The 14,313-nt window shown below is 39.6% G+C and overlaps 2 protein-coding genes and 3 non-coding genes across 5 annotated transcripts; all 5 read left to right on the forward strand.

Annotated features, from left to right (window-relative positions):
• Positions 1-834: 834 nt before the first annotated feature.
• Positions 835-5,039, forward strand: rpl7 (ribosomal protein L7). Its single transcript, XM_040044350.1, has 7 exons — positions 835-848; positions 1,347-1,446; positions 1,544-1,710; positions 2,109-2,246; positions 3,830-3,939; positions 4,466-4,681; positions 4,990-5,039. The coding sequence occupies exons 1-6, from the start codon at positions 835-837 to the stop codon at positions 4,672-4,674; spliced, it is 738 nt and encodes a 245-aa protein (XP_039900284.1). The 3' UTR covers positions 4,675-4,681; positions 4,990-5,039.
• On the forward strand, positions 2,339-2,430 carry LOC120741568. Its single transcript, XR_005697641.1, has one exon. It is a non-coding gene; the product is annotated as a small nucleolar SNORD12/SNORD106 (small nucleolar RNA).
• On the forward strand, positions 4,007-4,099 carry LOC120741570. The gene has a single exon (XR_005697643.1). It is a non-coding gene; the product is annotated as a small nucleolar SNORD12/SNORD106 (small nucleolar RNA).
• Positions 4,727-4,819, forward strand: LOC120741569. The gene has a single exon (XR_005697642.1). It is a non-coding gene; the product is annotated as a small nucleolar SNORD12/SNORD106 (small nucleolar RNA).
• Positions 5,040-5,168: 129 nt separating the features above from the next.
• On the forward strand, positions 5,169-10,937 carry si:ch211-171b20.3. Its single transcript, XM_040044349.1, has 7 exons — positions 5,169-5,814; positions 5,905-5,950; positions 8,562-8,656; positions 8,935-9,073; positions 9,504-9,611; positions 9,704-9,759; positions 10,028-10,937. Exons 1-7 carry the CDS (start codon positions 5,616-5,618, stop codon positions 10,165-10,167), a joined length of 783 nt encoding a protein of 260 aa, XP_039900283.1. The 5' UTR covers positions 5,169-5,615; the 3' UTR covers positions 10,168-10,937.
• The last annotated feature ends 3,376 nt before the right edge of the window (positions 10,938-14,313 follow it).

Here is a 14,313-nt window from a genome sequence, read left to right on the forward strand (position 1 = left end):
ATGTGCCCAAAAAGGCAAGAAAATTACAGATAAAAAAGGCACTCTGCTTTTTCAAGAGTATTAAATGATTGATGGGCTTTAACGCTGGCTCGTTTAATACAAGGCAACATTTTTAATATAAAACTACCTGCACTGGAACAGTCAAATTGAGAAGCTGACCAATGGCAAAGCTCTATTTGGGCGACGTTTCACAATTAAATTAAAACTTGTGTCTTGCATTTTGCCTGTAAAATAAAAATAAATAAATGAACAAATAAGTGGCCTTCAATCGAGTCTATATCATTTTATGATTTTTTTTCATAACCTCCTGGGACAGAACAGTGTCTGTTATACAGCCTGAAGCAAAGTGCTGGGCGGGAGGTTCAACACTACAGGCGCTCTCTGATCGTGCTTTGCAAAATGAAGTGTTCGTGCCCTCTGCTGGTCAGATGGCTGCATAACGCCACCTGTAGCACGGAAGTCGGGCAAAGTAGCGTTTAGATTAATTAAAAAACGAAAAGAAAAAAAAAGAAACAATATAAAATAATGTATCAAAATAAGGCCAGGTAGGTCTACACCAGAATACGTATTATAGCGTTGTCTTACCTTTAAAGCGTTTGTTATTACAATAATATTCCTTGCAGCAGTCATAGAAAATAGTTGTTGATATATTAACCTATAAATTTAAGGGAGCATTTATCCAAGAGCATTATTACAGCGGGTTTTGCTTAACTTTAGTTTTGAATACATCGCTATAATTTATCCATCAGGCAGTCGGAAGGACGCTCCGCAGAGGTCCTAACGCTTTTATCCCGCACATGCGCAAATGAAAAAGCCTCTTTCTCGGTGATCGCAATGGCGGACGCAGAGTGAGTGTTTCCCTCTGTGTTAAAATCTAATCACATCCAGCATTAAACTAGTCTCTGCTGTTAATTTTACAATGCGAATGAGCTATTTAGTTCATGTACGATAGAATAATAGCAGTATTGTTACAGATGGTGATTATTACTGTTGTTAAGGGTACTTTATAATAACTGAGTCCATATAGCCGAGTTCAACATGGCTGTCTCTTTAGCATCTGTGGATTTTACAAGTGTCCAGTTCTTGTGGTTAAAAAATTAGAACTAAAATAATAGTCAGCTATTTCAGCAACCTTTGAGTTTATGCTGCTGTAAAACCTCTCTAGTCTCGAGCTATTGTATGAAGTAGTATTTACCTGTGTGGAAGCCGGCAAGTGACTGGCAAGCTAGCAGCCCCCATGATTCAGTCATCGTTTCTGTTGAGCGATGTACATGTGTTCACGTATCTTGTCCACCACCTCGCTTCGGATTTTTTCCTTACAACATATTTTTTTAACGTTTAAACAGAAAAAAGGTTCCGGCGGTCCCTGAGAGCCTTTTGAAAAGGCGAAAGGCCTACGCGGCCATGAAGGCCATGCGTGTCAAGAAGCTGCTGGCTGAGAAAAAGGTAAAGTGAAGCTTTGTGCAGACAAGTATTCCCGTATGGATGGAGATATCGGATAGAGCTTTGAACTGCTTCGACGTGTTTTCCCTTTTGCATTCAGGTCCGCAAGGTGACCAGGAAACTGATCTACAAGAGGGCTGAGAAGTACCACAAGGAGTACAGGCAGATGTACAGGCGTGAGATACGAATGGGCCGTATGGCTCGCAAAGTGGGAAACTTCTATGTGCCTGCTGAGCCCAAACTGGCCTTTGTCATCAGGATCAGAGGGTGAGTGATGCGCACTGCTTGGGATTCCTCTGTATCTGGCTTAAAAGAACTGCACAATCAGTTGTAAGGTGTTGTGCAGGCAGTGCCACATGAGAGGATGTCCAGCAGCTGAGCCTCATACATTACTACTTTGTGTTTAGCTGCTCAGTTGCGTGTTAATTCAGTTGCTATTGAAAAGTCATTTTTATTGAATGATTAAGCCAGTCCTTGTGGATAAATACAGTTGAGTGGTTAATGATGCATGCTCTTTCCCCGACTTATCGACTCTGCTGATACACATTTGTAATAAAAAGCCAATAATGTTCTGAAACCACTCTAAGCAGCTTAATTAGGAAGTTGTACTTTGATGGTAAGTCCAAACAGTAATCACAACATTTTTTGTTTGTTTGTTTTTTCAGCATCAACGGTGTGAGCCCCAAGGTCCGCAAAGTTCTGCAGCTGCTCCGTCTGCGCCAGATCTTCAATGGTGTCTTTGTCAAGCTGAACAAGGCTTCAATCAACATGCTCAGAATTGCAGAGCCTTACATCGCTTGGGGGTAAGGACTGTGTCACTCTGAAACCTGCTGTTCAGAAATAAGAAGCGATGGTGGGGGGTATTAGCACATCTCTAAATAGGTGATACACTTGGAATGTGGTTAATGATGCTGAACTTTTTTCCCCGTCTTATCGACCATGGTGATTACTGACTGAAACTAAGCCAGTTTTGTCTGAAACCACATTCCATAGTGGTACGTGCCAGTGTGTTGACAAATGTGAGTGTGTTGGCTTCATGCTGTAATGATGCAGCCAGAAACTTTTGTAACCTGGCATTTACTACAGTGGTCATTCACTGACACTTGAAATCAACACATTAAAGCACTGTTAAACAGTTTATAGAAAAATAAGCCAGTGTCAAACTAAACACAGTAAATGCTTGGCTATATTTCACAAAGCTTTAATGTCTTGATGTTAAAGACCCAATGGAAATGTTTGTGCTCTGTGTGTTTGACATTGCTGTGTGCTGCTGTAATGGAAGAATTTACCTGATCTTCACTACAACAGCCCTGTGGAAGTGTGTGTTACTTGGCACAGGAGTACACTGTAGGTTAGACTTGTAGTGTTTGCTTTTGGTCACCTTAATACTTCCATTTTTGATATTGATATAGTTGGTTGGGGTTACTCCTGTCCGGTCATTTATGTCAGTCTTGTTTGGATGTGTCTAAGTGACACTTTTGATGCAGATAACTTGATCTGTATTGGTAGATGCAATATTGTTCCCAATGTTGTACTAGGTTACTGATATTTCTTTATACTATGATGGAGTCCAAGAAACACCATCATCTGCCACTGTGTAATGCTTTGTATTTAACTGTATTTAACTTTGTATTTAACTGACTTAACATTTTTTGCATGTTGTTGACTGTGTTAATTTGGCACATCTGCATTTGGGAGGAATTGTGTAGATTTAATATTTAAAACCTAAACTTTTTCCTTCATAAGATCTTAGCAAAGCAGGATTGGTTATAACACAGAACAACCCTATAGATGCATTACACAGTGGAACAATATCCTGAAAGAAGCATCAAAGCTGCAGAAATTTGAATTGTTACCATTCAATCATACCAATTAGATTAAAACAGGATCCTCAGATTGGTCAGTTGAGTCTTGAGCCTAAATTTGAACTGTCAGGTTTAGTATCCAGGCAATCTGTAATGTTAATGCAATGAGTTTTACTAAATCTGTGGGGAGAATTGCCATTCAGATTGTAGATCATGCTTCTTCCCCAAAACAATGATGTACATAATCTTCTTTTGGCAAATTACCCACCACTGCTTAGACATGAAAGTGCCAGGTTTGGAGAGATGAAATCTGAGCTCTTAATGTTTTGGGGTTCATATTTTAATATTTTGTAAATGCCTCTTAAATTAAACTCATTAGAAGAACTCAAATGACTTAGATTTACAAAACAAATGCTTTTCAGGTATGCTTGAAATTTAAAGTACCTTTTGAGCTAAATAAAAGAAAAATGAGTATTTATAATCCTATTTCTTTATAAATTAACACACGTTAACATCATTGATTTGTGCTTCTTTCAAAACTGTAACCTTTGCTCCCCCCCCCCCCCCCCCCCCCCCCCCAGATACCCTAACCTGAAGTCTGTGCGCGAGCTCGTCTACAAACGTGGGTACGGCAAGATCAGGAAACAGCGCATTGCCCTCACAGACAACGCTTTGGTGGAGAAGTCCCTCGGTATGGAAACGTTACAGTGCTGTTGAAAATGTTTGTAGTATACCTTTTAGGTAAATGGTTGGCGGTTGATGTGGTTAATGATGTACACTTTTTTCCCCGTCTTATCGACTTTGGTGAAAAAAAGGTTGAAAACTTTGCCAGTTAAGTCTGAAGCCACATGCCAACCTAACAGGACTTTACCAAAGAGAGATTTGTAGTTGATAATTCTTGGCTTGTACTGTATTTGTTGGTCAGATGTTTGGGAACATGAAATGGAAAGATGAGGCTTGCTTATCAAGCTCGAAGAGTTTTACTTTGTGCCTGAAAAGATTGAAAACATCAGCGCTTCAAATGGCAGCAAGCACATCTGGAAATGAGTCTTGTTGTCTAAATTAAAAGAAGAAAAGGCAGAGTTGCTCCAAGCAGTTTCATTCTTGGATTACCTCTATTGGTTTAATCAGCCCTTCGCTTTTAAAATTTTGAAATGAAACACTTAAATGCTAAAGCTGGCACGCAGTTCAATTTATTAAACACTTTTTATCTGTAGGCAAATATGGCATCATCTGTGTTGAGGACCTCATCCATGAGATTTACACAGTTGGAAAGAACTTCAAGCCCGCCAACAACTTCATGTGGCCCTTCAAGCTGTCGTCCCCACGCGGTGGCATGAACAAGAAGACCACACACTTCGTGGAGGGAGGAGATGCCGGCAACAGGGAGGATCAGATCAACAGACTGATCAGGAGGATGAACTAAAGTCGTGGTGAGTTTCAGTGATATTTTGCAGGTTTTGAAAGTAGACTGATTCAATGTGGTTAATGATGCATATTCTTTTTTCCCCATCTTATCGACTATGGTGAAAACCACTTGTTAATAAGCCAACATTGTCTGAAACCACATCTTTAGTCATTGAGCTTTAAATCACCGACTGGGAGATCTTTCTCTTTGAAAATCTATTTAAATCCAAACATGGATACATGTTGAATGCTATCTATTTTTATTACAGATGTGTTGCTGAGACTTTATATAACATCAGAATTCTTACCTCATTGTCTTATTTTCTTCCCCCAGGTTTTCAAAAGGACTCAAAATGTACAATAAAAATTTGGAGGAAAAAAAACCTTCCTGGTCCTGTCATTAATGTGTAAATGTGTCATGAATCACGCAGGTTGTTTGGTATTTACGTGTGGGTGTGGTTGTGTACATTACTACTTGATATATTAGTAATATAATATCCAGCGTTAGCCAGCATTAATATAATATCCACCCAGGGAGTTAACTACATAAATTGGGTAGTTCTCAAGGACACACACTTTTAACTTGTAAAAATTTACTAAAAACTATATTTGAAGGCAATTTACTGCATTTATCAAATAATTGTGGGCTAGCTGTAGCCTGTATGGATAATGGATAAAATACATATATATATTTTTTAGGTATTATAGGACATAGTATTTGGGTACATTTTTATTACCTAACCTGGTTAGGAAACACAGAAAGCTAAATATAAAAAAAACCAATGCAGGCGAATTTTGAAGCCTGTTTCCATGGTGACGTGATGACTCGTTAGCGTTGTACCAGAGTGAGCTGCAGCCTAGCACTGCTGCTCGGGGATAACCGGTTTTAACCCATGTACCGTTAGCTGTGTGTAGCACTAAGGTAATGTCTGAAGTAGATGTTCGTGCGGCTGCTCCATCATGATAACTTGCCAGTTAGACCCGTCGATAATCACCGTAAAGGGGCTAATATCCCGGGAAAGCTCGAACTGCGGGCAGCGCGGCCCTGATGCGGTTGGATATCCGACATACAGGAACTTGAGGATGGGAGCAGGTGGAGGGCAAGCGTCTTTAAGGCAAAGTCAACCAAGGAAATTTCCTGTTATACAACCTTTGAGCAGTGAGTAAGCGTGCTCCATAAATGTGCCAGATTCATTCAAAGAAGCTAGCCTAACGGTCCGTAAAATGCTGAGCGCTGTCTGTGTTGTAGAGTCCAGGGACGCGAAACCTCAGCTGACTGGCTTCATAATTGGAGGGTAAGCTATGTGAATATTTTGGAAGCTATAAAAACGCTACGCCACAAATATAATAAAAGAGATGTTCTCACAGTGTTTCACACTCGTTGTTTTTAACCACTATGCTAGTACAGACTGAAAGAGAGTGGATAGCGTTACTGTTTCCGTGCCAGGCTTATATGGAAGACCCGAACTACTGTAATCCAACGTAATTAACACTAGACTAATGTCTGCCTGTTTTATTTATTTAATTTTATTTTTACCTATTATGCAAGTAAGGGAGGCTGGCACCTACTTATTGGCTACTCCACATCATCAGGCTTGCTCAAAAACACATAAAGATAGGATTGCAAACATAAAATAAGACAAATTAATACGGAAGTTCCGTAAAAACAAATGTAAAAAATTGCATGGAGATGCAAATAAATACAAAGGAAAACGAAAACACCAATGCATTTCAATTTATCTCATACTGTATGAATAAAACGCATTTTTGAATATTTGTGCAATTAATTGCATATCAATATATTTATTCAGTCATTTAATTTTGATTATGGCATTTTTAGTGCTACATAGATAACCATAAATAATTCCTTCCTGGGTTCCATATCCAGCCAACAACATGAACCACTTATTTCCTTTATAGAGCCCTGTTTTAGGGTGAGTATAAGTATATTAAGGTATTTTACATGATAAAAGATCCAAGAATTATACATAAACGGACTGGTACTTATATAACTGAACACTCTTTGACTCAAGCCTCATTACATAATAATATACATAATAATCACACTCACATTCATACAAGCACTAAGGACCTTGTCTAACATTCACACCCTGATGGATGCATTGGGGGGTAACTTGGAGTTCAGTATTTTGCCTAAGGGTAAGGATCCTTGCAGGACTTGCAGACTGGAAGAGCAGAGAAGTGAACCACCGACCTTCTGATTGGTAGATGACCCACTCCCTGAGACAAGGTCGCCCTGAATATAATGCTCAATAACACCAAGAAAATGTCATATTTTTAAATGAAAATCCATACTTTTTTGCATACCGAATAGGAAATACTGTCAAGACATTGCAAAAATAATGATTTGCTAATGAAACTTTATTGTAAAAGAATTGCCCATGTGCAGAAATCACAGAGCTGCAGATTTCAGCTGTCAGTTTTTTAATCTGGAAACTTTTCACCCCGTGCTTCCTGAATTACTTACTGTATAAGCCGGACTGGTTTGATCTGTATTTCATACGTAGCATATGGCCAGCGTGTTCCTACATCATCTCTCCAGGACTGAGATGCAGTGACTGTGCCGGCTACTCTATTAGACACAGAATACCAGCTGGCTGCTTCCTCTCTAGATAGTTCCCTGCAGTGAAACTGTGCTTTGGTTCATTGTACTGCTGAAAAATGAAATTAGCTCTGATTAAGTTGTGTCCAAAGCATATGGCATTATGCATATCGTTAGCTTCATAGCATAAGTGCCTAAGTCATTTTTTGGTCAAATTGAGATTTTTGCCTAACTTTACTCCCCTACCACTGCTGCATCATCCTTTTTCTTGTTTTCCGAAAACACAAAAAAATGACTTAGGCACTTATGCTATGAAGCTAACGATATGCAAAATGTAGTAATAGTATTTTGCACATCCTTGTTCAAGATCCCTTTTGTTCTGTAGAAATCTTTTACTGTACCTGCTTGAAGGGCAGTGTATGGACTCCTCCAGCATATTTTCCTTTCTACTACATTTACAATTGTTCTAACTTTCAAATCTAACTACCTTGATCTGCCCACAGTACATTTTCCAGTCCTCCCTTTGTCCAATGTGCTCTTTCCCCCCTTTCTAATCTGTTTATTTTATTGGCTAGTCTCAGATTTAGCCTTTTCTTTGCACTTCTGCCCAGAAGACCATATTCACGAGTCACCTCTTGACCATTATCCAGTTCAGGACCCATGAGGCATCCCTGCTTCTGACACTAGAGACTCATACACTGGCCTTCTTTCTTAGTCATTTGAAGGGGTCTCTCACATATTTTTTTATTGAGGTTGGTGTTAGCTGGTGCTGTTGAGCGAGTTAGTGGTATGAGAGTATCACAAACTATTGTATGAAATATTGTTTTGTTTGACAATTTTCCATACGGGAAATCACAAAAATACTGTGACAAGTTTCAGAGGGAAGATTGTTTTTTAAAATTCATATTGAGACTACAGTTGAACCCACAAAGCAGACGCTCAGCTTTAGCACAGTGCTAACATAATTATTGAAAAAGGGGGATTTCTAATCACCATTCAGCATTTTAACATGATAAAACTCCACTAGGGAACACAGCATGCCACTCGACAGTGGAAGTAATGATTGCTGAAGTTGGGCCTCCGCTACGCCTCCGCTGACTTTCCATTACAAATCAGTAATGGAAAATTATCAGTGAATCGTAAGTAATTCATGATGATTAATCATAAAGATTGTTACTGAAACCATTTTTATTTGATTTAATGTAAAAATAAAAAAGTATTTCTTTATAAAACTTTGACATTTGCTGGTGCCACGACATGTTTTTGTTTTTTTCTAGGTGGTATTCAACTATCTAAAATATAGAATCCACGTGTGCTGATATATTTTTCTCCAATTTTTCTAGGACGCCTACTTTAACCAAAGATGACAAGCTGGAGTTGCAAAACACCAACCCAGAGAGGGATCTCAGCGGGAGGCGCTTTCTGTTAGATAGAAAATGTAAGAACTGCAGAACAGGAGACAGCCTTATGTTAATAAAACTGAGAGGAAACTAAGGAGTTTCTTCTTACTTCCCCACTCAAAATGGGGCGAATTTAAATTTGTGGCATGGGGTTTGTGTGAACTGACTGCCAACAGGTGGAGCTGTTGTCTTACATAGTTTCTTTAGGTCCCTTTCCATTGACTCCAAAGTGGGACATTAGATACTTGCGGGAAACTTACAGATATAACCTGACAGTGGAATTAATGCAGAGCAATTTTCTTATTCCCTTTTTAAGGTGTGATGTTAGAGAGGACCAAAACTGTGATTCCTCCACTGCCAAGAGACTACCATGTGCACAGACCTGGTAACCTCCCATCCTTCAGCCTCTCTAAGGAGCTTTCCCACAGCCACACAGGGCGACCCTTCACCCTGGGGTAACCTTTGGATTAACATCTTTTGGGCAGCTTATTGTAGCTGGAATTTCTTTTTAAAAAAAAGCATATTTCATGAGACAGCTGCACAGATATTAGTTATTATACTGAGTCACAGTCTCATGCAGGGTATGACAGATAACGTGAAGAAAGAGAAACAGCAGCCAGATAAAAGTATTGTTTTGACACGCATGCATTATCTGTCAGAAAAAAAGAAAAGCTCGAGTAGCTTTTAATGTTTAATTTTCTGGCAGTTCAAGGGCGATTCTAGCTAGAACTGAAAATCATTATGCTGCACAAAAATATTATCTCAATAACAAATTATTCTCAATCTTCTATTTATGGGAAAAGTGGGGTTTGTTGGTCTGAAGCTTTGTAAAATGTCAGCTCTGCGTTCATTATACTCCTTAATGTTTTTACTTGCGTCTCCCAGGTACCCTGAAAGCTATAAACTGAACACAAATCCAGCCGTCCTCATTCCCTCAGCTTTAGTCCTCAGTGGCAGAAACACCTTTTCGGTTGAGAACTGCAAGCTTGGCAGGTATTTTGGCTTTCTAAACAAAATGTGACCAAGCCAGTGTTTTCAGTTAATTCTCAATGCAGCCACCTCTGTTGTGCTTGTGTCGTCTGCAGGCCCAAGGTGAAATATCCACCCTTCAACGTAATGACTGTTAAAAACAATCAGAAAAGTGAGTTCACTTCCTGCTTTGACTTCATTCTCAGCCTTAACACATCAGGTCCACATGTACTGCCTTTACAGCACACTTAGCTTTGAAGTGAAAAAACAAACAGCAAACAGTTTTTTGTGTTTTTATGTAACATGCGGCATATTATTCAAGAGTTTATCTCTAATTAAGATTATTATTACTTAATGACAGGGAAATGTGTGCAGGATATTTAGAGATTAAATATACCCTGTGCTTCTCTCCATCTCTTTCCATTTCTCTCGCCACACAGGCCAGTCCTATCCGGACCCAATAGCTGGAGCCTCTCGCTCTTACATCCACAGGATATCTGAACTGTCCTCTCTGGAGGGCGAGACGGTGAGGCAGGAAAAGCTCAAGAAAATGAGAAAACCTCGAAAGACTCCATCCTGACAATCACCTCCTTCCCAGTCACACTGGTCGAGGTTAAAAACATTCGAGTCTGTGCCAACGACGGAACAGAATAAACCACTTAGGGCGCCATGTTCATTTCAGTGGCTCGTTCTGACTGCTTGTTTGTCCTCTGTGATATTAGTTTGCTGCTTGGTATGGCTGGTGGTTACATTCTGGGATTCTTAATTACATGTAGTACGGACTTGCTGCAACAATAAATGCCGGTGATGAATATTAGGTAAACATTTTCCAGTCTGACGCACAGCTGTCAGCAGTTTTCCACCCAGCACCTGCATGCAGGATATTTAATTTAGCTTTCTAATGGCTCTTGTATAATACGGCCATATTTCTTTCTGTATCATCTGTATCATATTTCATATGGTGTCCATCTTTGGCCTCATTGTTACCACAGTGTTTCAGACATACAGCATATCTAAGCTTTGTTAAGTAAGTGAAATATTGACATATATAGTAAATAGTTTAGCAAAGCCATTATTGTGCCTTGTTAACTGTCTTCCTGAAATTAAATAAATTTATTTTTGTTATTTTGAGGACCTTCCTTCATGTGTATAGCTTTTTTTTCACCACATATGTGGACCGTCACACCACTTTTTGGTGCAAACACTACATATAGACCACTACAATTAGCAAAATATGCATTCCATATTTACGAAACAGACACAAAACTGTGCCCCCAGATCCGAGAATGTGGTGCTGTCCCACACAACGCAGCGTTTTGCTGCTGAATACTCTTGTTCATTGTATTTGACAGCAGCCATGCAACTGTCTATTTTTGTGAATATGAGTCTTTTTTGAATAGATATAAAAAGAACTGGTCCTTATGCTACTTTCTACAGCCATCTATACTGGATAATTGTGCAGTATTTGGCTACATATTTGAACCGTTAATTCATTACTTGAACTATTTATAAGTTTTGTCCCTTTGGTGGAAGTAAAGGTTGTGAAAATATCACATCTGACGTCATTTTAAAGTTTCTTTACAACCCTTTAAAATTTAATAAGATTAAATTTACTTGGCTCTGTGTGTAAATAAAGATGGAACAAGAAAAGAAAGAATTAATGGCTGAAATCGTTTTTCCACTAATTGCTGATGCGTGTTATCACGCTGCTACAGCTCTCCTCTGCGTCACCCTGTGCCAATCAGAAAGACGCAGGGGAAACAGCTGAGATGAAGTTCTGTCGCTGAGATCATTTAGTGCTGAAAGTGACAGATGAAGGCTTCTACGTAGTCTGATATACATTTTAAGAGAGTTTTTGTTTCAGTTATTGTTTTTTTTTCTCTTTTTGGCATTTCTGCTGGATTAAACAAAGCAGCAAGGGAGAGGAGAAGAAGCCATCATCAAGGATATCAGTCAGTATGCGCGCTCTGAAACTCAACTGTCAACTGTGTTTAATTTCAGGGAGTGTGTGCCTAAGCTCCCTATTAAATAGCACTGAGATGTTGTCAAACGTCAGGCTCTGTTTGCGTCCCTCCCTCCGCCGGGATTGTGAGGTGTGCATTTCAGGGGCACACAGTGACCTAGAAACACAGAGCCATCCCCTTATTCATACCAAGGGAAGGGGGTGCATGAATGCCCAAATGGAGGCCGGGGCTCCCTCTTCTTGCAGGGTTTTTAGCGTCCCTTTCAAGTGTAGTGAAACAAAATGACCTGGAACAAACAGTCAACAATGAGGTCTTTAATAGGAGCTGTTCTGGGGCCTGCCCACAAGTGGTTTATCGTTTCACTGTAGTTCCACGGGAACCTTGAACAAACGAGACAGTGCTGAATTAAAAGTTCAACTGTCACTTAAGTCAAGGATCCGATAATGACGAAAACGCCAATTCATTTTATCTCACAAAAGGCATGAAAGCATCAGAAACACGTTTTATGAACTGAAAAAAAAAGCCAGGTTGTGTTACTGTTTCACCTGACTTGACATTGTGCCGGGTGACTCTATCAGCAAGGATCAGAGAATGTAGCCTGTGTGCCAACACCTCAGATCAAAAATCTCCCAAATATGCTGTGCTGCTATATAAATTTTGATGAGACAAGGTTTCCTCGAAACAGTTCAGGAGACTCAGATGTAAGTTTTTATTATTATTCACTGTGGCTGACTTGATAACACGTGTTCTTGCTGATCATTTTATCTTCCCACTTCTGGTTTTGTCCTTAAACTATGTGCATTTTTATACTAGAGAAAAACTCGTGCTCGTTCCTTTTATTCGTTCAGATGTGGTGCATTTTTAATTTTTGCTTACAACTCAGCTTTTTGTCCTTCACGATGCTGCAGTCTCGGCTCGGTATAACATAGACAGATGCCAGAAAAAGACTTTGAGGCCACCGAGATAGACGGGCACCAAAGATAGGCTCCAAGGCCACTCTTCATGCTGAACAGAGTCCTTTAGTTTGAGCAATTTAGGCTTTTCTGACAGAGAGGAAGAAACCCTGTGCTAACATCGCTATTAGGTATGAGATGAAAAGAGCCAGCTCGAGTCTGTGGACAAGCACAGCGCTTTTCTATATTGAAAGTGTTGATCATATGCAGTTTCCGTGCACAACAATTATCACTTCGTTTGTATACTCTGTACCCCGTGTGTCTGGATTAGCATAAAAAAGGAAACATGTCTGGTAGTCTGTAGTTTGTCAGTGGTCTAAAAATTATGTTTAAGGATCCTAAAAGACAGTTATACAGTGATAAAAAAAGAGGTCAAATCTTTTTTTTTGTCTTTTTCAGAACATCGTATAAAAAACCAAAACAACAACAATTGTAATTTTATCATTTCAAAATGTTTGCACACAAGTCAGGTGACATTTATTTATTTTCATGTCATCAATCTATCCTACCAGAGTGATCTGTTATTCACAGGCATCAGTGAAATTTGAGGTTTGGTAAAGATATATATATATTTACACACTTTGTCCTTGACAGAGAAACGCACGCATGCATGCGCACTAGCCCGAGGCCCTAACCTCTCCACTGCTGTGTGACATTTAACGATGTGATTTATGAAATCTACCCCGATAGCTCCACCCTGCCACCTAGCCATTATCATTACTCGAAGCGTCATCTCTCTCAGGGGCAGGGTTCGGTTTCACTCCCAACCCACACATCTTGACTCATCTGCCGGCTGCTGCTAATGTCCGCATTGATTTACATACATATGGATCCATATGCCAGGTGAGGTGACTCATGAGGGGACAATTATCAGTGACGATGTCAGGATCAGGCAGGAGAAAAACTTTCATCAATGTCATTACACTGGCAGCTCTCCAAGGCCAGCCAGCTTGTAGAGCCATTGCTAGAGTGTCATCAGTCCTCTCCGGGACCTACCGCTGGATCCGTAAACTATCCAGCAGTAATGACCTGTAATGAATGGAGTATCATTAGAAGGACGTACAAAACGTCTTGCCATAATAGATGCTGTTGTAAGTGCGACATGAAGAGCAAGGCTCACTGAGTGTTTGCACTGTGAATACACCCTTTTAAGAACTTTTAAAAGTGTGATTTGGTGACTCGCACTAAGTCAAACACCAAACTTCTCAACTCATTAAATAATAACTCATGCCACTGTGTGGCATAGATGCATACGTAATCCACAAGAAATAGGATAAAATGCCCGTGCATGGATGAACTCAAGTTACAATGAAGGAAACTACTGAAACTCAGTTACATAAGAACAGATAATAAGAACAGACGGTGCAAAACACTCCCGCACTTGGAAAACCACCCAAATGTACAAATGTAGACGTGAAAGAATGTGCTATAAATTGAGTAGATAATAGACAAAGGCTTCCATTCATGTGGGAGGAACTGACTGTACTCATCAGGAAGAAAGAAACTCGAACTAATTACTTCGACCAGCTCTAATCAAATATTCTCTAAGAACAAACATTTGGGTCTGTTTTCGCTTTGATGTTGCTTTTTTGTTTTTTCAATAGAAAGGCTTAAAAATAAAGTTTCTGTGCAGCACAGAGAAAGCGTTTTCTTAGTCATGGATGACATCATCTTTACAACACATGCCATCTTGTAAAGGTAAATTCTAGTATTTGTCAACCAGAGCTTTTGATGTCAAGAAACTTTTTGAAACTATGGAAACCCAGGTCAAGTCTTCCCTTGAGGAGAGCCAGTTTACATTCCCCATAT

Source organism: Simochromis diagramma, unplaced genomic scaffold (genome assembly GCF_900408965.1).
Source record: "Simochromis diagramma unplaced genomic scaffold, fSimDia1.1 OVJJ01000602.1, whole genome shotgun sequence".
NCBI lineage: Eukaryota > Metazoa > Chordata > Actinopteri > Cichliformes > Cichlidae > Simochromis > Simochromis diagramma.

Coding starts and splice junctions, on each gene's coding strand:
- rpl7 (XM_040044350.1), top strand. Junction 1,711..2,108: donor TTTGTCATCAGGATCAGAGG/GTGAGTGATGCG, acceptor TTGTTTTTTCAG/CATCAACGGTGTGAGCCCCA. Junction 2,247..3,829: donor GAGCCTTACATCGCTTGGGG/GTAAGGACTGTG, acceptor CCCCCCCCCCAG/ATACCCTAACCTGAAGTCTG.
- si:ch211-171b20.3 (XM_040044349.1), top strand. CDS start 5,616: ATGATAACTTGCCAGTTAGACCCGTCGATAATCACCGTAAAGGGGCTA. Junction 5,951..8,561: donor ACTGGCTTCATAATTGGAGG/GTAAGCTATGTG, acceptor CAATTTTTCTAG/GACGCCTACTTTAACCAAAG. Junction 9,074..9,503: donor GGGCGACCCTTCACCCTGGG/GTAACCTTTGGA, acceptor TGCGTCTCCCAG/GTACCCTGAAAGCTATAAAC.